The following is a 21,193-nucleotide window of genomic DNA, read 5'->3' as shown; positions in this document are numbered from 1 at the left end:
ATACAAATAGGACAAGTAGCTGACATTTTTGCTTTGTTTGCACTTTAAGCTCAACTACTTTTTGCTACATTCTACTATCACCAAATCACAAGAATAGCATGGTATCTTGGTGATCCGTCTTCGTACGTAGATGAATTCGTGCTCTCACATCAAAGCAGAGCTCTATGTCCGTGCTATTGGGTCATTCGTTATCGATTCCTAATAATATTGTCCAGGGTCGCGTAATAAGTGGGGAAAAGACATATAGTGCAGCATTGTCTTTATTCAACCACCACCACCCTAACCGCGCAGCAAACAGGAGAAGGGCCAAGGGATGTGTGTGAGCAAAAGGAGAGCCCCTCTTTCATAAAACATCTCAATACAGCACAAAACTTTTTCCTGATGACAGTATATCATAATGTACAAAAACTCTGTACATTCATACGTTATCCACGATATCACTGCATAGCAAATGTGAAAAAGGACGACGATAATGGCGAGGAGAATACTCACCAACAACAATTGGGTGCGGAAATATACAGTAACAGTATAGACAGATAGATAAAAGTGATGGATCATCATGCGTCATCATGTGCGTAGAATATAAGGGTTACTCCTTGCAGTAAATGCATTCAAGATTCTTCATATGTATGCACATCATTCATCGCGCCGGCGCCAAAAGTGAATACTTTAGCTATGTAGTGATAGTATAATAAAGATGACCCGGTTAAAATAATCAATGACACATGTACTTTATAGACATAGTAAGATCACCGGTTTAGTCGATCACCCTCCCCTTCTTATCTTCAACTTTAAAAGACTTTTGTATTCCTTATGACAAATCGTTTTTAATTACTGCTAAAGTTCCTGAGAACGAATCTTCACCGAAACGCTTACTTTAATTTTTACGGTGCTTTAACACAACACGACGGCGACGACGTTTGCTTTCTAATAGCATGTGTACTAACAAATGTTGACGATAGTGAAAAGTTGTTGTTTGATATACATTAACGAGCACGTCTTCTTTGACTTTGCATTTCTAGCACAGCAAACGAACAATGTGTGATGCTTTTCTGAAAGAAGTTTGAGATGAATGGATGCTGTATATAGTGCTCTCAACGGTATGCAGGTAGGGACTGTGCATTTTTCGAATACAAACCTTCCACTGGCAGGGGGAAAAAAATTATACATAGAGTGGGGGGCGGGTCATGGGTAGTGCCGCTTACCGACCGTCTATAATCAATATCATCCCACAGCGTAGTAATAAGTATGACATGGTGATGGTAGAGAGTCTGCAATTTTGAAGGGAAAAATACACGATTGATAACAAGCCCGGGTCGAAGTCTAGATAATCTACCGTATCAGAAAGAAATGTACAACTTGTGTTCGCGTCTTATGTTTAAACTTTTGTTACAGCCTCCCCACTACTCGCGTCAAGATTACAGAGGGTTTGTGCCTATACACATTTACGGATAATAGTTCCAACTATAGTTAAGTAAACATCATTTTACTTTAAACGTCGCATGTTAAGTATTATATCAGGTATAAAGAAACTGATACTAGAGCCTATAGCTGTAGTGCTAATGAATGACAGCGTACATCACAATTGCAGTTTATCAAGTTATTAGTTGTCTGTTCGAGAATGCTTCTAGAAAAATAGGGTATCGCTAATACCATTGTGGACATATAATTGTTTTATGAAACCATAATGGCAAAAATGAGGCACCTTTCTCATCAGTACTCTCTCAGGTCAGTGGATTCGCTGTGGACCTAACTCAGCGATTACGAGTGGTTACATGCCCCAACAATAGTCGGTAGTGCTTCAGACTTACCTTCTGTCTTGTGAGCTGTATGATAAGTAGAGTGTTTCTATGTTGTTGTGATCGCATTACGACGTCATTTCCCCAAAAGAATACAATTACTGTTGCGTTCCTTGACTATTTTGTATTGCATAAAATTTACTTTGATAAAGTGATCTTTTGCGCGTGTTTTACGCGATATACATTTATGTTCAGCTGGAGCACGACACTTTTGATTCTATTCAATCAACACACACAGAGAGAGGACGAAAGAGTTGACAAAATTTGTGGATGTTGTCACAGCCTAGTCGTAGCGGCATAATAGATACTTGTGCTACTTTGTTCTGCAATGCGAACATTTAAAGTGAAACTGGTGACATATTGTCATTGTTCCATATCTCTGCTATTCAGCGAGCGATATAGCAAAAGGCCTGGAACGCCCCCCCCCCCCACACCCTAAAAACAACAACGACATTATAGCGTCAAAGCACCGGTGACGAGTGTGAGAAGGATAAGCATATACACCAAGTCAGCCCTTTTAAACCATACACAGTACAAAACTGCGATGCGTTCATGCGATTGACGGGTCCACGCAAATAGCTCGCTCTTTTTTCTTTTTTCCTTTCCTTTCCTTTCCTTTCCACGCCACCCATCCATCCATCCATTCATACTTTCATCGTACCACCAGAAAAAAAACACATCATGACAGCCACACGATCCGCTAGCATTTACAAAGCAGGCGAACTTGTCGCTTATAAGCCTTTGGAAGGCAGTAAGTATTGCATCCTATCAAATCATTGAAGCATTGTAAGACATGAACAACAAAAAAAATTGCGCAATGGACCGTGCTATGCAGACTGCATTTTTCTTTAAGCCGATCTGGCTGACTACGTTCTACCCTACATGTGTGTTTAGTTGAAGCGCGGTCTCAGGGAACTATCCAAGAAGTTTTGACAAAGCCAGTAAATGTGCTTTCTGTACACATTGCTCCCACAACAAGAGCGCACACAAATATGATAGAACTTTGTAACGAAAAAGAAATGTCTTTTCTATTTTCTTCAGAAGCAGGGCATTGGTGGAAAAGTGATGGGAAGCGCGACGGCCGACCACCCATGCTATTATATCACCAACGAACGCACGGGAAAGACTACACGTAAGTTCGGCTTTATATTTCATGTGCTGGCTTGCTCTGTGTCGTAATCATCGTCAAAGCCGCTTCGTCGGCATAATAGTACCTTTTATGCAGTCCTCCTCATATACTACGCACATATCACTGATAATGATTTCTCTGCTATAGTGATTCGACATGCAGCCGTTGTCGAGCGTGTGAACAACGACGACCAGGAGTAGCTTTCCGTAGCTGTTAGCCAGAAGAACGACGCTCTTTTTTTCCTTTTTCTTTTTTGGCGGCGATGGGTCTCATCCTTGCCTTCAAGTGGAAGGATGTGGATCAATTCTTATAATTACCTTTCTATCTTTAAATACTACTTTCAAAACTTGCTTGTAAACAGCCATCTTCTTGTGGCATATACATAGCATCATATCATCTTTATATCCATTCCGCCGTTTTGAAAAAAATGAATAAACACGACTTTTTGTTTTGCATACACCAACTTGAGAGTAAAGTATTGTAAGAGAGAGAGAGAGAGGAGTAGCATTTGCTTGTGCGCGTGACCACCACTGGTGGAAAAAAAAGCTGCACATGAAAGTCCAAAAGAGAGGTGGCGGCGGGGCTGGCTGCTGTCACGGGGGCCAAGGAAGGAAGAAAAAAAGGTTTCTTTTTATAAAAAGAACGACATAACATGATGGAGAAAAAAGCGAATAAAAGGAAAGAAGTATATACAAATGAGACGATGAAGATGTGATTGGAAGAAGAAGAAGAAGAGTAACGATGAATAATACATTTACAGTGAGGATTAGTAAGGATACTATAAGAGAGAGATAGAGAGAGAGGGAGGGAAAGGACACTGCTGCTGTATGCAGATTCATTCTTGTTCTTCTTCCTCTTCAAATATTGTCTCCATCCGACAAGAGTCCATGGATGCCAAAAGAGAGCAACGCCGACGACGGTAAAATGAAGATAAGCGGAATGGCTTGTATTGGAGAAACACAGTTGTTGTAGAGTCATCGTCGTAGTAGTCGTAGTAGTCGTCTTCATCATCCTCCATTATATCAGCAATCGATTCTTCGTGACGCTGTCGCTGTTGCTGGGATGATTTATCAGCATTATCAATGAAGCAGTTTTTGTTGCCATGGTCGTCGCTGTTGTCATTGTTGCTATCGTTACTTTTGCTGGTGGATGACTTTGCCATAGTAGTGGTGGTAGTAGCAGAAGAAGAGGCAGATGAAAGAATTTCATCAAGGCGTGTACAAGATCGCGTTGCACCAGGAAGATTAGCGACATTGGATGATGTCAATAATGAGGAGGGTCGGTATGTCGTAAGCATTGTTTTTTGTTGCTGCTGCTTTGGCAATAGAAAAGAAACGGCGTAAGCGTGGAAAGAAAATCAGAGAGATAATATTTATTACGCAGCCACGCAGAAAAAGGGCTTTTTAAATAGATATTTATAGGACAGATATGTATAAAGAAGGAAGGAACAGACAAAGGTCTTGTGATGGAACAACAGTGTATATATAAATCATGTATGTAGCTGTGTTGTTTTTGTTGCTGCACAAGGCAGCAGCAGTAATTATAGAGAAAATATAGTAAGGAAATCGGAAGGGTTCTTATTAGTAGACAGCTTGTTATGTGCTGCTAAGTTGCATTGCATCACTATGTCAACAAGGCATTACAAGTAGCTTACTTGTTTTCCTTTTACATGGAATATCTACTGGAAGCTGATGGAAGCTTGGTCTTTCTTTGTTAAGCTTTTTGTTTTCATTATGGAGATTGATAAAATGCACGCTAGGTTCCATTATTAGGTGGAAACTGCAGACAGCCTCGTGATCATCATCATCATCATCATCATCATATCTCTCTTTCTCCACACTCCTGCTCCACTCCTCAGCACGTTGCCCACGGATGAGGCTGCTGATGCTACAAAAATAAAGGAAAGAGAGGGAGTACCCCGCAATGATTGCCCAATGGGTTTGCGAGGATTGTTGTTGTACCACGAGAACGTCATTGTAACCCATTTTGCGCATTATCTTTTATTGCTGGATTGTCACCATGCGCATGCCCTCCTTTCTTTTATGAAAACTGGCAATGACGTCGACTTGCTCTTCTTGTCCGTTGACTGGACTGAGTAATGATAGAAAAAAAACACGAGCGCTGAACTCTACAGAAATGTGTCATATGTCGCCAGAGAGTACTACTACCAGTAGTAGTAGTAATAGTAAGCAGCATATAATCGGAAGGAACAAAGAAGGTTGGCGACTCATCACGGTCAACGAACGTGGCTCATTCTGTTATATGCTCACAATTACGAGAAGCATCTGATATCATTGGTAACTGTTCCCCCTTTCTTACACACAATCAAGGGAGAGGAGTCTGTCTCAGCTGGCAGCTAATTTTTCCCCGGTTACAGTTCCTAATACGCCAAAATTTTTCAGAAATTCAGCTGGAGCGGATAGTGGGTACAAGTTTCATGCCGAGCGAAAAGAAGAAAACTGCGTGAGAATTTGGCTGCAGTCACCCAATTATCATAAGAACCAGCGTTGTCGTTATAGAGAATTATTTACCATCTCTCTTTTAAAGTATTACATTCTTATCCGCGTCGTCGTCACCAGAGCCTTCATATGTTCTCCTTCTTTTTTCTACCCACAAACATAGAAAAGTACTCGGTATTTACATGTGAACCCAATATTCCGAGAGAGTAGCTTTCTAGCTGAATATTGGATAATGATAGTTTGTTTGGTCTGCTTAAAAGTTGTCGTCATTCCGCTATACACTTTGCAAGAATATTGACAATAACCAATATAGGAGGTGGTGAGATTGCTGCTAGTATCAGCTATCTTGAAAATAGGCTCAACAACAAGTTATCTGTTACAGAATATCACAGGATGTTTTGGCAGCTTTGCCTTATATTTATGGCTGTTGTATGCTGTATCATCAGATGGAATTATAAAGTTGATAAAGTAGTAGTAGGAGCAAGGAGGATCAGCTTAAAGATACGTCAGAAAAGTATGAGCCAAGGGATCTTATAAACGATGGTGAGGAGAGCTTTTAAATAGAAATAGTATCTGAGAAAGAAGACAGAGTGCTTGACTTGTAGTCAGTAAGAAATGCTACTTGGGCTTGTGCGTATCACATCAGTCAAAAATGGCAACAACGAGTAAGGGCCACCTCGCGCCGCTCATGCCGACTAATTTCAGCCTATCACTGTTGCTTACCCTTATCGTGCCAAGTAGCTACTATCGGGAGCTATGACTTAAATTCTTTCATAGAAAACACAGCGTATGTCCATGTATATGTGATAATACGTTGAACGTACTGTTGCATGTAAACTGGATTCATTGGAAGGGGTTGACAGTGGCATCGTCAATCGCGACTTAAAGCAATGACGTATCCCATAACTCCGAATTTTCCATTCCTACTTTTTTGCTTGAAGCCGACTGCGCTACCCTTTTTCTTTGGCAGTAACGAACAACACAACGCACACATAATGTCAACGCCCATGGATATTGACGACGTTCCACCTGCCAACGAGCAGAGTGAGGAGCCAGAACAACAAAAAGAAGTCGTCAAAGGCAAAGGAAAGGCCAAGGACGTTGGTGATAAGAAGCGATTCGAAGTCAAAAAGGTAAACTTTTTTGTGTTCTGCAGGAACACGGTGTACACAGACACATACACACACACACACACACACACGCAATCTGTAATGATTTCCAACAATGGACGCTTATTATCTTTTTATCTTCTAGTGGAATGCTGTTGCACTCTGGGCTTGGGGTAAGTACTTTTAATCTTTATCTCTGAACCAAGAATTGAAAGGAATCTATTCATGTTGAACGTGTCAATCATGTTCATTAAACTAATCTTTTTGCTTTTTTTTCGATAGACATTGTCGTCGATAATTGCGCCATTTGCAGAAATCACATTATGGATTTATGTACGTAGTATTTTGATTCCCTCTATCAATTAGTGGTAAAAGGTAGTAAGAGGACTTAAAAATATATTTTTCATTTAGGTATTGAATGTCAAGCGAACCAGGCTTCGGCTACTTCCGAAGAGTGCACAGTCGCGTGGGGTACTTGCAACGTAAGTAGCGTTTTTCTCTCTCTCTCTCTATTGCTCGAGCTCTCATGCTCTATATCAACACTTTCTGATACACGCGTTTTTCTCCTTATCGGCTATAGCACGCTTTCCATTTCCACTGTATATCCCGCTGGCTCAAGAGTCGTCAAGTATGTCCCTTGGACAACCGTGAATGGGAATGGCAAAAGTAAGTTTCTTTCTTTTTTGCTCTGTCTGTGGAGGGCTCGTTATGAAAGTGTGCAATGAGTGTATTGATCAAAATGGCCTTTGTGTTAATAGATATGGACGATAAATGCATCATCGTTGGAACGACGGTGCATTGAATGGGATTACATACATCCAAATGAGATACACCTATATAAGCTGCGTTCTTTCTTTCTCTTCTCCCTTTCACACACAAACATACACTTGCTCTCACACTGCCTTCTCTCTTTCACTCTCTTTCCCTCGCTTATTACCAAAAACCATTCTTCAGGACAAATACACCAACACGCAATGATGTCTGTTTTTTTTTGGCAAAGAAGCCGAAACGGGCGGGGGGAAGAAATGCAAACAAGGGTATCATCATCAGTGTAGATTGAGAGGGTGATGGGCGGGGAGAAGTGGAATTTATTTGCCAGGAGATACATACGGCTCAAGTCCTCTGCCATCAAGTGTGGGTTGCAACTTATGATATCGCAATATAGGTTTGCAGACTGACGAGAACACGGACGAGGAATCCTTGAACGTGCGAGTCTCCTCATAATGACTTTTTCGATACAAATGTAACCCACGGTCAAGCCCAATCTTGACGAAATCCAATGCATTCTTGAGATACTCGTCCGCGCCGCTGTGGCTGTAGATATATATTAGATTGATCAAGGCTGTGATTTCGGTATGTCCATCGCGAAGGGGTGGATCAATCTGTTCGAGTAAGAAACTGGCATATTTTAGGCCTGTTTCCGGATGCGGTGAGTATCGGATCATGGTTACTACAGCTTTGCGAAAGTTTCCGATTTCTGCAAAGCCGAATGGACGTTCTGTTCGAAAGTATTTGGGCTTGTCTGGATTATACACGTCGGCCGGTTGTCCGAAAGAGTCCTGCAACTGTAGCCGTTTCAGCAAGTGCGCAAATAGCGCTTCGCCGGCTTGAAAATTGTTTTGGTTTTTTAGCTCATCGACAAGGTTGTGTTTGAGATCGTGTATATTTGTTGTATATGGTGGTTTGCTCAGTAATGTATCGGTTGAAGGTAGCCTTTTGTACATGGGTATGGTCAATGTGAAATGTAATTATATACAGAGAAGAATGAATGACAAAAAAAAATATACGCGAAAGGGAACTGAAAGGTGGCACAATTAAGAGCCCGTCGTCGTGTGATCTACGATCAACCCCAGACACCTGCATTAGACCATGAATACGGTGGCGAAGGTGGTGGCGGCTTCAATGACGGTGGCAGCTCACGCACTTTCCATCCTCGTGGTAGACGATATTTTGGCTTGTCCATGGATGGTGTTGCCACTGGCGCCTGTGCACGTGCAGTGGCATCGGCTTGTTGTCGTTCCTGCAGCCAAGCTGTCAGTTCGGGGGGATAGATGGGTCGACCTGCCGGATCGTAGGTGATATGACTGTATCGACACTGGAGTTGATATTCACAATAGCCTTGCATCAAATAACGACGACACGGTGGCTTACTAGCTTGTTCGTGAATATATTCGTCCGGATCTGTTTGCCAATCTCTTCAGGTGAGTGTCAAAGGCTTGCACAAACTTTAAAGAAAACTACCTTTGAACCAGTCGTAATGAAGTTTCCGATTCGCCTTGTGCACTGCTCCATTAATATGGTTTTGGCGATTGGTGACATTGTCAGGGAAAGAACACTTGCAAAAATCGCAGTAATCTAAGGAATGTCACAGTATAAGAAGATTGGATAAGGAAAACGCGTTGTAACCTTCTTCTTTCAGGGTGCTTACACTTTTTTGGCATGATGACTGAAGAGTAAACAGGTCTTTTGAGGTGTGACAGCGCTTTTATATTTTATGTATCGTCTGCAACCTCTGGCGAATATGATTGCTTCGACCCAACGGGTATGCGTACGCTTTATTCAAACAATGCAGTAACTATTTCGATGGGTTTGACGCCGTCCCCTGCAATCATAAGAAAAATACGTTGCTTCTCGCCCCAGGACAAAAAGGGGTCTTGGACAAGATTAAGCCTGTTGATCCAACTTTTCTAGCTTCCAAGTCTTGAGCCCTGCACAGATGGCAGCAGCAGCACCTTCACAGCACTAGTCATCGGCCACGGCAGGCTGCCTAGTTTCAGGTGGAAGGCTATGGGCTTTTTTTGACAGGCAGAAACTATCCGTTCTCACTCGTTTTATATACTACCGAGTTCGTGTAACACCAACAAGAAATATACCAAAAGTCGGTGATAGCAATCGGAACAGCATGCTCCACTCTAAAATACGAAATTGTATGTATCTCGCCCTCACAATCCATACCGCTGCCGAGCAGAATAAAGAGGGAGGGTGTGGTGGTGGGGGGAATATAAGCACAGCTCCTTTTTTATTTTATAAAATGGACTTTAAAGCTTGGCCATGACAGCATTGGCACCCGAGACGGTAACGCCTCTGGCCTCCTCGACACCCACGTAGGTGACCTTCAAGTCGTCAACCAAGATGGCGAAGCGCTTGGAGCGAACACCCATGCCTCCCTGAGACAAGTCCTGCGTCAAGCCCAATGCTGCGGAGAAGGTGGCGCTTCCGTCACCAGCCATGATGACCTTGTCCTTGCTACCGGTGACCTTGCCGAAAGCGTTCATGATGAATCCGTCCACAACAGACAAGCAGACGATGTCGCTGACACCCTTGGCGTGCAATGCATCGGCAGCCTGGATGAAACCGGGAACATGTTCCTCAGAGCAGGTGGGTGTGAATGGACCTATGATACGATTTTTTGGTCAGCAACTGTATATGCAGCGCATGTTAGGCTTTTACTTCTGACTTACCGGGAATAGCAAAGATGATTGCCTTCTTGCCCTTTAACTTTTCGTGAATCTTGTATGGCAAAGGACTAACCATCCGCCGCATCAAAAGAAAATATAGACAGTAAGCATCGGATCGTACTTGCAACCTTTGTTTTACGTGCACTTACCGAGGACAGGCTTCCAATGACTCGCTGGGGTCGTAGGGAACGTACTGCAAGGTACCGTCAGGAATCTGGGGTAAAGCATGTCATTATTTTAGTAAGCGTTTTCACTACTATTTTTTCTTGTGTCTCGTCTTTTCGCTTTCTTCTTTTAGAGAGAGAGAAGGTGTACATACGATGTCGCCAACTTTGATGGTCTATCCAGTTCAATAGAGTAGATGAGTAAGAGATACGGGTCTAATCACAGCCTGCAAAGGAGGAAAGCAAGGTTTTACCATTTTTTTTTGTTTTATGAAAGAAGTGAAAGAAAGTGATCAAATTGCGACATACCGCCGTGGATTTTTCATTTGAAATGTGAAATGGAAAACCCCGACGCACACAAGTGCAATAACTAATCAACACCTGTCATTATAGCTGCTTGGAGTGGATGCACTGTTGTTGCCCTGAGGAGCTTTATCATCATCATATCAGCATTGATTAGTACTACATAAGACCGACTAAAACACACTTACATGACACATGTGCTTTGTGGGTGTGTCTCTATTATCGGATAAACACGCTCGTTGGTACAGTAACTGAGTCGATCAACCTTGGGCTTCTTAAGCCCTGACTAATAACTCGCTATAGCGGAATTTAAAAAGGCCAGCTTCTCGCTCTCGCGCACACCCAAGGGGGTGGCGCTGTATGTTGCCAGATCTTTGAAGTTTTTGGTTTCGTATATGACCCTACAACGACGGCTGTTATTCCAGGCACGACGTCCTGCTACTACTACTGCTACTAACTTGCTGAAGCATCGCCCGGAAGCTTCATCACCCACACAACTGCGAGCATCACTACGACCGTGTCAACTACGACGATGGCTTGCGACTCAACAACAAAAGACTACTACCGCCACTAATTCAGCCAAAGTCATTGCCCCTCGCAATGGCCTACTCGATCCCTTCTTTAACGATCAACAACATAAGCCCATTCCACAATATTCACGGAAAACGGCTGAGGACGTGGCTTCTGCCAAAACTCCACCGACACGTACGCGCATGTTGAGTCGTGACTTTATCGACGATTGTCTATACAATCCCAACTATGGCTACTTTTCAAAGCAAGCTGTTATCTTCTCGCCAGAAATGGATGTTGACTTTACAGAGCTGCGGGACCATTTGGAGTTTATGGACTTGCTGGCCAAGATGTACAAGGATATCGAAGGCGAGATCGATGAAGTGGACGAGGTTGCACGGCAGGTCTGGCACACGCCTACTGAACTCTTCAAGGTAAATATTTACGCATGGGGATGGGGAGGGAAAGGTTATCACTTCCTTCCTTAGTTCTTCCCTCCACAATTCTTGTTGCAGTTTTATTAATGTATTTTGCAAATGTTAGCCTTGGTACGGTTACGCCGTTGCAAAATACATGGTTTCGGAATACAAGCTCAACTTGTATCCGCACAAGGATTTGATTATCTACGAAATGGGCGCTGGTAACGGTACGCTCATGATGAATATCCTCGATTACATCCGAAAGTACGAGCCATCTGTCTACAAGCGCACACAGTACAACATTATCGAAATCTCAGGCAAGCTTGCCGAGCGTCAATCCGAAAGTCAAGATGTTCGTGACGTGACCGAACAGCATACCTGCGTCAAGATCATCAACAAGAGTATCTTTGACTGGGATATCCATGTGCCCGACGAGTGTTTCTTTTTGGGCATGGAAGTCATTGTAAGTCTAAGAAAAAGGGCATATACCGTACGCAATTTGTAACGCTCATGCATGCATACGATGCTATCACATTAAGGATAACTTTGCACATGACGTGATACGCTACGATTTGGAGACACTGCAACCATACCAAGCACTCGTCAGCATAGACGAAAAGGGCGACTATTCGGAACTCTACGAACCGGTCGGTAATGACGCGCTCATTTCACGCTACCTAGCAACACGGAAACAAACGCGATACCGAAGCCCTATTCTGTCACGGCAGCTGTGGCACAAGTTTTTGCAACTGATGCCGTTGGGCCCCAACCTCACAGCACCCGAGTTCATTCCGACCAAACTGTTCTTGTTCTTGGAAACCCTCAAACGTCATTTCCCGCACCATCGACTGATCCTATCCGACTTTTCACAATTACCCGATGCCGTAGAAGGCGTGGATGGACCCGTTGTGCAGACGCGGTACAGAGGCACGATGGTGCCATGCTCAACATACATGGTCCAGCCCGGCTGGTTTGATATCTTTTTTCCGACCAACTTTGAACTGTTGAGAGACATGTACTTGTTGGTGTGTCGCGGCACGCGTGCTGGAAGCGATAAAAGCGTCAAGGTGCTGACGCATCGCGATTTCTGCGAACGCTATGGCGATATAGAGCGCACTACTACACGCAGTGGTGAAAACCCGATGCTCATGTATTATGAAAATATGAAGTTTTTGATTACTTAAAATTTACATTACAACCACAACCATAAGTTTACTGTTTTACCGCTGCTAAACCGTGCTTATTTCGCTCTTTGTGTCACATACTACCAGCACTATACATATCTCATATCCTCTTACCTGCGCGTATCACACTTTCTCTTAATGATGTAAATGTTTTCTTCTATCATTAATATGCTCACTTGTTCATATAAAGGTAAAACCAAAAGACTGAGTCCCGCAATTATGCTAGATCCACATGCGGAAGTTTACATGGTCAAATCCTCGAGAGCTTGTCCATTGTACTGGCTGATCAGCGATCGCTTCCTACCGAAACCGAAATCGATCGTCTCATGTCATCTTGTCCCGACGTTCCACTCGATAGCGGTTTTGGTATTTTTACGCGAAACAACGCCCCCACGACACTGGGAGCCATGGTTAGTTATCTGTTCGTAGCTCATTATAAAGCGTATCACTATCTCACCGGCTGGTTTTATTTTTGCATAAATTTTGTACATCCACAGACAGAACGCGATTTGGAGTCGCTTAGTGCATTGGTCAACTATGCGTGCTGTACATCCGGGTCCGAGCTCAGAAAGAACCAGATCATAAGTCGTCTAATAGCATACGTGCGCTACCTTCCTGCATTTCATTGGCAAGAACCGATGGTCAAGCAAGGCAAGAATTTATTCTTTTCCGCACCATTAGATGAAGCTTTGACTAGAAGCTGATTGTGTATATCATATTTAGGTCCCCCAATAGCGTTGGTCGACATGGCAGCATATACCTTATCATCTGGTCTTCAGGAAATAGCATACAATAATTCTAAATTACGCAATAATATCGTATCTGTGCTCTGGAGCTTGGCACACCGAATTATTCAACTTGTGGAAGAGGAAGATCGTAAGTGATGATACGTTATGGTGCCCCTCGTTTGATAAAGACAAAAGCTAAAATGAATCGGTTTCCTGCAAAAAAAATGTGTTAGCCAACTATATTGTTGCTGTTGTATTGCCTGCTTTTGCAGGGCTATTACGATCGTTCCAGCTCTCGCGTTTTATCTTCAAGCCAGAACAGCTATCGGCTATCTGCATCAATACTCGCTCCCTGATTAATGACGACGTACTGGATACAGTCCGAAAAGCGATTAGTCATTGTCTCGACGGTGATGACTCGGATAAAAGGAAAGCTGCTAGTCGACGTATTCTAACAATGTATTGGGATGCAAGTATGCCTCTCAGTGGCAACCGAATGATCTACGACTTGTTGATCATTTGGAGAAATTGCTTGGCTCGCATCGTGGCTAGACGCGGCGTTGTAGCGTCTTCCGCATCAACAGAACATGGACAACGATTTCATCCAAGATACAAAGATTTGTATCTGACTACTGAAATCGAGCATTCGTGGTCGCTGCTCATGGAACGCACTCAACAGGATGATCATCATCAGCAGCAGCAGCAGCATGATACTTATGATAGTAGTAACAGCAGCAATTACAATGAGGAGCGGAATTTAATGAGTTCAAACAATGATCCGGGTCAGGATCTTGCTCGAACGTTAAGCTCGATTTATGTAATAAGTCTTGGATACTACGTCGATGCAAGGGACTACTTGAAGCAACATGGGTCGAAGGAACAGAAAATGGATAGCTATATGCGCGAGATTATGGGACTGAGCTTGGTAAGTTGGTTGCTGATTCGCTCTGTTGAGATTACAATCTTGTATTAGACAGATATGAAGAAAAGAAGAAGGCTCAGAAGATTATTTATTACTAGCATGTCGCTGCATTGACATCTGTATACCTCCGTCAAGTTGATGATGCAGTATTCGGTCATATAGATGAGAGTCTATTTGATCGCACACTAGGCCAAGAAAGCAATCCATGGGTTTCTATTGCCGCATTAGATGCTGTAGCATTAATCGCCATAAAGTAAGTGCTCCGGTGTTCTACAAATTACTGTCGGCTAAACTGCTTGAATTATGAAATTTGGCTCGTCAACCCAATTTTAGCTTTCCGAATAAAACAACTGCCATGATAAATACGGTTCGTCGGTTCTTAGTTACTGCAAGCTTTACTTTGCTCGATTCACCGTGTTGTGGGAATACAAATGAAATGAGTATCCGACAACTAGTCATTGTTCGTCTTGCTCAATGTGTACAGGTAATAAAGTCGGTTTAGTATTTTACCCTTTGAGCACTATTCTTGTCCCCTAAACACAAAACTAATCTCATTTATTATACAGTCAAGACCACCATCGCAACGGTCTCAAGCAGCGATATCCACCCTTTATGCACTCCTGAATGAAATGGCCAGATACGACGACGAGATGCGGCACGATACAGAAGCAGTTGCGGGAGAACTAGGCGACGAACGACAACGACAGCAGATGGCTGCTATAATTGGTATTGCGGTTCATTTAAAGGCTGATGAAGTATGCACAGATGAATTTTGAACTTGTTAAATCGAGGGAAACTACGAACGACAGGTTAATATGTATACTAGGTTACTGCACAAGCTTTCACTATGGTTCTTTTGAGGCGTAAACTATTGTCAGCACCGTCGACATCTCCAATCATGAAGCAACTAGTTCAACTAGCACTTGTCAGTCCCGAGTCTGTTTTCAACGACATTATCAACCTCTTATCACTGCTGTACCGCGAATCATTGACATCGACGAAAAACAAAGAAAACAATGCACAGATATTTAACGGGGTAAGAGATCATTTTGGCTCCGGCTCATCATCGTGCCTTTTTTTAACGATTACATATAGCTATTGTGCTTTATAACAAAAGTTGATAACCTGTAATGGAACAATTGCACTGTTAGGTATTGCAAGCGCAGCTTGACCTTGCAAGAGGTCTTTGTAAGCGACCCGATTTCTATGAAAGCTATCTGCGCAATATCCTCACGCTATTTATTGAGAATGGCATCCTCATCGAGCGCATGATTGTTGCAGAGGCCAAGAAAGACCATGGGAAGCACAAGGATGCTTCAGAGGGAAGCTTAACATCGTTGAAAGGAAGGCTTGGCTGCCTTCTCACGGTGCTGCACGCACTACTAGAGCATAGCGACTTTAACCCCCACAGAAATTCGTGTGAGGAAATGGCTGTACTTTTCCGCAATGCCTGGCTCCAATGCGTGTATTTTGGTTTTACGTCGGACGCCATGTGGGAGCGCGAGTGGCACGAATACATGATGGTGATTGCCAAAAAGTCGCCGGCACTTGTGATTGAAACAGCAACAGACCATCTTGAAAGTGATCTCGAATACAATACGGTTCTCAGTGCAGGCGAGCCATCATCAACGCTAGCAACAAGTATGCGGCAGAAACTACAAGGCGTGCTCGTCGGTAGTCTGTATGATATCAAGTATTTGTCGTTCACTAAAATCATCTTCACGTTGAGCATCTATCACGTCGAGACAATGCGAGGACAGATGGGTAACTGCAGCTATATTCTTCGATATTTCATGAGCAATGCTGTAGCGATCAATTCCCCGCTTGATCACTGTTTGCAAAATATCATGGAAAGAGTTGTGGACGTATTCATTCGTGACGCATTGCAAAAGGCGGCCGTGCAATCCTTGGATGATGAGCTTTACATCCAAATGCGGGAACTCCTCATCTCCTGCTGCCATCGGCTACAACGTGTACATCTTATGGCGCTTAACATAACCAACAGGATGGTTAATGCGTTTCCGCAAATGTTCGCAAGAAAATCACTAATTACATTATTGCTCGAGCTAGTGCAGTTGACGTGGCTGGCCTGTGAAGCCGAATATCGCGATGAGGTATACTCATGGATTTGCAAACTACGGCCTGATATTATATATACTGACATATCCGCAAACGATCATTTACTAGTACACCCCAGTATTCCACTACACTTCGGAGCTTGCAAAAGTAACGCTAGAGCTGGGTGATTCGTATGTCTATCGTAAAGAAGTCTGCACTAGCCTGTACGATCATGCCAAAAAATGGCTGCAATTTTCCATGGATCTCTCTCCGCTTGAAGTAACTAGTCTGCTTCAAGATTATTTGGCAGAATTTGATCGATTCGGTGCTGGAGTGCACATAGACGCTATTCATTTGGGTCGAACTCTAGCATTAGAAATCGGAAAGTCAGCGGCAAGAAACCAACTCACTGTAGGTGCGTAAAGAAAGTCGTTTATAAGTAGAACGCTAGAAACAATACCTTTTTTCCAAAGGGCAGAAAAAGCTAACAATCCTTGTAACATCCACAAGACTTTGCTCCCAAGGTACCTAGTGTAGTGCCAGACGACGCTTCCAATTATGTCTATGGATTTACATCTAGGCGCTATTACACTGGTGAGATTACCGGTGCGAGCTATATAGCGGCCCTGGATCGAAACCAAGGTAATGGTTGTAGGAGAGCAGCAAAAACTATATAAATGGACTCTGTTGTTAATGAGACATTCGGTTTTAGACAAATTGCCAGACTTGGATAATAGTGACAGTTTCAGCGATAATCAAGAGCTATTTGGCATAGCAATACTCCAACGCATGTTTGAGGATGTCAAGAATAAGAAATACATCTATGTTCAGCGTCTCAATCGGACTATGCTTCGAGCGGCAGCTGTCATAGTTTCCCTCAAGGATGTCTGTATAACCGTCGCTGTTACTCTTCTTCTTCATGTCATCATGATAGAATAATATCTTACGGCTTTGCTTTGTTTGTCATTGTAAATATATAGGTTCATCCCGATCTCGTAAGCTACCTTGTACGGATCCCGGCCCAGATATTTACACCTGAGTCAATCGATATTGCGACCAGTGTGTGGAATTGGGTTTTGGTCGAACGACCGGACGTAGAGAAACGATTGATGGTTGAAATGTTAAACATGTGGCGCTGGTCTCATCGGCATCGGAAAGGTTTATTTTCGCCTCATCTCAGGTAAAATTTCATCTTGTTGTGAAAGCATATTTGCATGTTTGAATATGAAGTCATCTCACTCAGTCTGTCGTGTCATATTTTTTCTGTCTCTTTGAGAAAAGCTACAAGAATCCATTTGACAGCTTTATGACCTATGAACCTTCGGATCCATCTGTGCGCCAAGAGACACAAAGAAAGGCAGAGGAGCTTTTTACACCACATATCACATGGATTTCATTTCTGCAAAGTCGGTTAAATGCAATATGTCATCACGACAAGTACATTGTTGGTCTGTTTACCCGATTACTTGAAGAAACGTTTCACAATGCTCGGTTGATGAGGTATGTAATTATAATCTACTAGGAACCTGCGGAAAATACAGCCATCCAATTAAATTAATGTTTCTTCTCTGATAAATACATATACTTAGTACGCATGCGTTATCCAGACAACCACGATTCTATCTAGTTCTACTAGGATTCCGAATTTTACAGTCGTTTCGTATGGAAGCTGTGGCAGAACACAGGTTCCGAACCCTAGTTTACGATTCTGCATTCTGCTGGTTTTCATTATCACCAAAGTAACGGACCGTCCTTGCACCTTCTTTTGCTAAAATCATCACTTATTTAACGATGCTTCATGATTTCTATACTAGGTGGCATTATGGATCCAGGAAAAATTATATACTACAAGAGTATAAACTCTTGAGTGATGTATACAATGCTGTCAACAGGGATATGCCACGGTTAGCGCATATATTAACGAGCTCACCGTTACGCTCGTCAAATTCTCAAATCGCAGCAGGCCTGTATAAGTTTGTGGACGGTAAATATCAAAATTAAAAAAAAACTGCAGATTGAAATGTCTTACCTCTCGGTCTTCTATACTCATGTTTCATTAGATAAAACCAAAGATGACATTATTAAGCAACATATTTCTAAGAAGAAACTGCTTTTATTGTTCCTTGAAAGCGAGCTGTCGCGCTTATCGGTCTGGTGCAATCCGCTTAATGACATGGGTCATGGTCGTCCACCGACCTTTGTTGGCACGGTTGAAAAGAGCATGACAAATGATGTAAGCAAATATCCTTAAAAGCAGCTGTGAATAGAGAATTGATCCTTTTACTCTTTGAGCAGGATGTATGGAAGAAAATGATCCGTTTTGCTTGGGAGCTATCGCCAAAACTTGCTATCCAGCTCGATAAAAGGTTCATCCAACCCATCGTGCACAAGGAGCTACATAAATTAGTGGCAAACAACACACTCGATGCGGTGGATATACCCGAGGCTCTAGTACTACTACTTGGTGATGGACTCCAACCAGATGCTAGACTCGACCTCAGGGTAAAGTAGAGAGAGCATATTATTTGAGCATAGAAGGGAAACTTATACTATCGTTATTAGCATCTACAGTACTGGGCACCTGTACCGCCGATTACAGCAACAAATTACTTTTTGCCCGCTTTTAGGGACAATCCCCATATTTTACAATATGCTATGCGCTCGCTTGAATATTATCCTGTCGATCTGGTATTCTTCTATGTCCCTCAAATAGTACAAGCCTTACGCTACGATGATTACGGTTATGTGGAAAAGTATATCATGGAAGCAGCGCAAGAGTCCCAGCTATTTGCACATCAGATTATTTGGAACATGCAAGCAAACTACTATCTTGATGCTGACAAGGAATGTGAAAAGGTACGTAGAATGTATACACACAGAGCACAAAAGAAATACCACGAGGCATTTATCGACGGGTCGCAAGTTGGTAATAAATATCTATATCTCGATGTCATCAGCCCGATCCGATAAAACCAACACTTGAAAGAATTGTGGATCAACTGGCCAACTCTTTTACTGGGGACGATCGCGAGTTCTACGAGCGCGAGTTTACGTTTTTCAACAAAGTTACCGCCATCTCAGGGTATCTCAAAGAATATATAAAGTTAGGACAGAGCGAAAAGAAGCCGAAGCAAAAGGTTCGTAAAGATGGTGTATATTCAAGGGTATTAGCTGCAAAGTTAACTTGGGTTTGGACCACAGATACGATTGGATGAAGAATTGGGTAAAATCGAAGTAGACCCGGGAGTCTATCTTCCCAGCAATCCAGATGGCGAAGTCGTTGACATCGAACGTAAATCAGGAAAGCCACTACAAAGTCACGCCAAGGTGGACCAACAAGTTTTTTACATTGACTCAACTGACTAAAATTTTACAAGTGAAACTAACGGCTATACCAAAATACACGTATAGGCGCCATTCATGGCTACATTCAAGGTCAAAAAGAAAGAAGGAGAGATTCTTCTGAGCGCTATTTTCAAAGTGGGCGATGACTGTCGGCAAGACGTACTGGCCTTGCAACTTATTGCCGTATTCAAGACAATTTTTAATTCTGTCGGTTTGGATCTGTACTTATTCCCCTATCGCGTCGTTGCAACTGCGCCGGGTCAAGGTGTGATTGATGTCATAAAGCATGCAATTTCTCGCGACCAGTTGGGTAGAGAGAAAGTGAACAACATGTACGATTATTTTGTGGCAAAGTATGGTGAACCAGATTCTGTCCGCTTTCAGCAAGCTCGATCCAATTTCGTTAAGAGCCTTGCCGCATATTCGGTTCTTTCATATTTGCTCCAGTTTAAGGACAGGCATAACGGTAATATTATGCTGGATGACCAAGGTCATATTCTTCATATTGGTAAGAACAATACCTTATAGCTATTGCTGTTACACTGTTGAGGGAATTGGAAGTTAAATATGCTTGATTGTGCACGCTCTTGTAGACTTTGGATTCATTTTCGACATTGCACCTGGTGGTATCACTTTTGAGAGCTCGCCGTTTAAGCTCACTACAGAGATGATACAGGTAAAGGGAGCAAACTATGCATGCTACTAAATGCATTTTGTATCAGCTATCCGATAACAAATTTTGTGGAAAGGTCATGGGTGGCGGCAGTGACGAGCAAGCATTCAAACAATTCTCAGAATTGGTGGTCAAAGCGTACCTTGCCAGTAGACCTTTTGCCGACCAGATATGCCAGACTGTCGCGCTTATGCTAGAGTCAGGATTACCCTGCTTCAAAGGAGAAACACTTCGTCGCATGCAGGTGCGCTTTCAGCTGGACAGATCCGAACGGGTAGCGGCTAACTTTATTATGATGCGAATTCGAGACTCTTTTGAGAACCAAAGAACGGTCATGTATGACTATTTCCAAAAACTTACCAACGGAATTCCATACTAAAAACTGGATAAATCCTAAAAAACAACACCAATAAAGCATAAATGGCCGTACATGCATTAATACTAGCAGTGATATCTTGTGATTGTATGCCGGGGCTACTTTTTGCGCGTGGTGGCACGGCTGTGTAACAGAGGTTGCATGGTTACCCTTTATCGTAGTTTGACAACGAACCGACGAACCGACAATGGAAAGATGGCATCAGAATGCATTAGCTGAGTATCCATGCCAAGCAAATTTCGGCCCGGGAAAAAAAGTGCAGATTAGAGTATGTAAATTATAATTACGCTTCAGCCGTACTTGGCCCATTTCGCTCGCTAAAAGTACATCGCTGTTACATTACTCAGATTTTCGTTTCTACAGTATTACATGGCCCTCTCCAGTATTAGGACGACAGTCAATATTTTTTGTGCTGCTTTCTTTTTTTCCCCGCTTCTTTTTTTCATCTTTCTTTCTTTACTGCCCTCTCAACGACAGTAATGACCGACATCGCTACTCGAGGGCCGCCACCAGCACCTCCACCTCATGCGCCAACACTAGCTGACGACTCGGCTACA

The 21,193-nt window shown here is 42.8% G+C and overlaps 8 protein-coding genes across 8 annotated transcripts; 4 read left to right on the top strand and 4 right to left on the bottom strand.

The window, feature by feature from the left end:
- Window positions 1–2,480: 2,480 nt before the first annotated feature.
- Window positions 2,481–3,128, top strand: BDB00DRAFT_876809 (uncharacterized protein; the record flags this gene model as incomplete). Its single annotated transcript, XM_053127529.1, has 4 exons — window positions 2,481–2,550; window positions 2,694–2,740; window positions 2,841–2,931; window positions 3,076–3,128. The coding sequence occupies 4 exons, from the start codon at window positions 2,481–2,483 to the stop codon at window positions 3,126–3,128; spliced, it is 261 nt and encodes an 86-aa protein (XP_052975292.1).
- BDB00DRAFT_640030 (uncharacterized protein) lies at window positions 3,076–4,434 on the bottom strand. The gene has a single exon (XM_053118128.1). The coding sequence runs from the start codon at window positions 3,937–3,939 to the stop codon at window positions 3,328–3,330; it is 612 nt and encodes a 203-aa protein (XP_052975291.1). The 5' UTR covers window positions 3,940–4,434; the 3' UTR covers window positions 3,076–3,327.
- Window positions 4,435–6,382: 1,948 nt separating this feature from the next.
- BDB00DRAFT_876807 (RING-box protein 1a-like protein) lies at window positions 6,383–7,267 on the top strand (the record flags this gene model as incomplete). The annotated part of the gene is made up of 6 exons (XM_053127528.1): window positions 6,383–6,520; window positions 6,642–6,669; window positions 6,779–6,829; window positions 6,908–6,978; window positions 7,077–7,162; window positions 7,255–7,267. The coding sequence occupies 6 exons, from the start codon at window positions 6,383–6,385 to the stop codon at window positions 7,265–7,267; spliced, it is 387 nt and encodes a 128-aa protein (XP_052975290.1).
- Window positions 7,268–7,441: 174 nt separating this feature from the next.
- Window positions 7,442–8,398, bottom strand: BDB00DRAFT_640003 (uncharacterized protein). The gene has a single exon (XM_053118127.1). The coding sequence runs from the start codon at window positions 8,218–8,220 to the stop codon at window positions 7,585–7,587; it is 636 nt and encodes a 211-aa protein (XP_052975289.1). The 5' UTR covers window positions 8,221–8,398; the 3' UTR covers window positions 7,442–7,584.
- BDB00DRAFT_921909 (uncharacterized protein) lies at window positions 8,340–8,992 on the bottom strand (the record flags this gene model as incomplete). Its single annotated transcript, XM_053128754.1, has 3 exons — window positions 8,925–8,992; window positions 8,738–8,851; window positions 8,340–8,677 (listed from the first exon to the last, which is right to left on the bottom strand). Exons 1-3 carry the CDS (start codon window positions 8,935–8,937, stop codon window positions 8,340–8,342), a joined length of 465 nt encoding a protein of 154 aa, XP_052975288.1. The 5' UTR covers window positions 8,938–8,992.
- Window positions 8,993–9,384: 392 nt separating this feature from the next.
- On the bottom strand, window positions 9,385–10,410 carry BDB00DRAFT_845313 (Redoxin). The gene is made up of 5 exons (XM_053125068.1): window positions 10,373–10,410; window positions 10,274–10,294; window positions 10,104–10,168; window positions 9,958–10,022; window positions 9,385–9,890 (listed from the first exon to the last, which is right to left on the bottom strand). The coding sequence occupies exons 1-5, from the start codon at window positions 10,373–10,375 to the stop codon at window positions 9,535–9,537; spliced, it is 510 nt and encodes a 169-aa protein (XP_052975287.1). The 5' UTR covers window positions 10,376–10,410; the 3' UTR covers window positions 9,385–9,534.
- A 334-nt stretch (window positions 10,411–10,744) lies between these two features.
- BDB00DRAFT_845311 (S-adenosyl-L-methionine-dependent methyltransferase) lies at window positions 10,745–12,741 on the top strand. The gene is made up of 3 exons (XM_053125067.1): window positions 10,745–11,365; window positions 11,475–11,813; window positions 11,890–12,741. The coding sequence occupies exons 1-3, from the start codon at window positions 10,817–10,819 to the stop codon at window positions 12,532–12,534; spliced, it is 1,533 nt and encodes a 510-aa protein (XP_052975286.1). The 5' UTR covers window positions 10,745–10,816; the 3' UTR covers window positions 12,535–12,741.
- A 1,798-nt stretch (window positions 12,742–14,539) lies between these two features.
- On the top strand, window positions 14,540–20,639 carry BDB00DRAFT_771435 (uncharacterized protein; the record flags this gene model as incomplete). Its single annotated transcript, XM_053119961.1, has 19 exons — window positions 14,540–14,668; window positions 14,751–14,939; window positions 15,011–15,220; window positions 15,336–16,298; window positions 16,372–16,657; window positions 16,753–16,884; window positions 16,967–17,127; window positions 17,223–17,422; window positions 17,524–17,742; window positions 17,832–17,981; window positions 18,057–18,226; window positions 18,303–18,475; window positions 18,538–18,744; window positions 18,805–19,098; window positions 19,200–19,379; window positions 19,444–19,569; window positions 19,654–20,095; window positions 20,181–20,263; window positions 20,337–20,639. The coding sequence occupies 19 exons, from the start codon at window positions 14,540–14,542 to the stop codon at window positions 20,637–20,639; spliced, it is 4,617 nt and encodes a 1,538-aa protein (XP_052975285.1).
- Between the last annotated feature and the right edge of the window lie 554 nt (window positions 20,640–21,193).

This window comes from Zychaea mexicana (assembly GCF_025766255.1).
Source record: "Zychaea mexicana strain RSA 1403 chromosome Unknown BDB00scaffold_96, whole genome shotgun sequence".
Classification (NCBI taxonomy): Eukaryota; Fungi; Mucoromycota; class Mucoromycetes; order Mucorales; family Lichtheimiaceae; genus Zychaea; species Zychaea mexicana.
The sequence above is the reverse complement of the archived record's forward strand: the minus strand, read 5'-3'. Positions and strand labels throughout refer to the sequence as shown.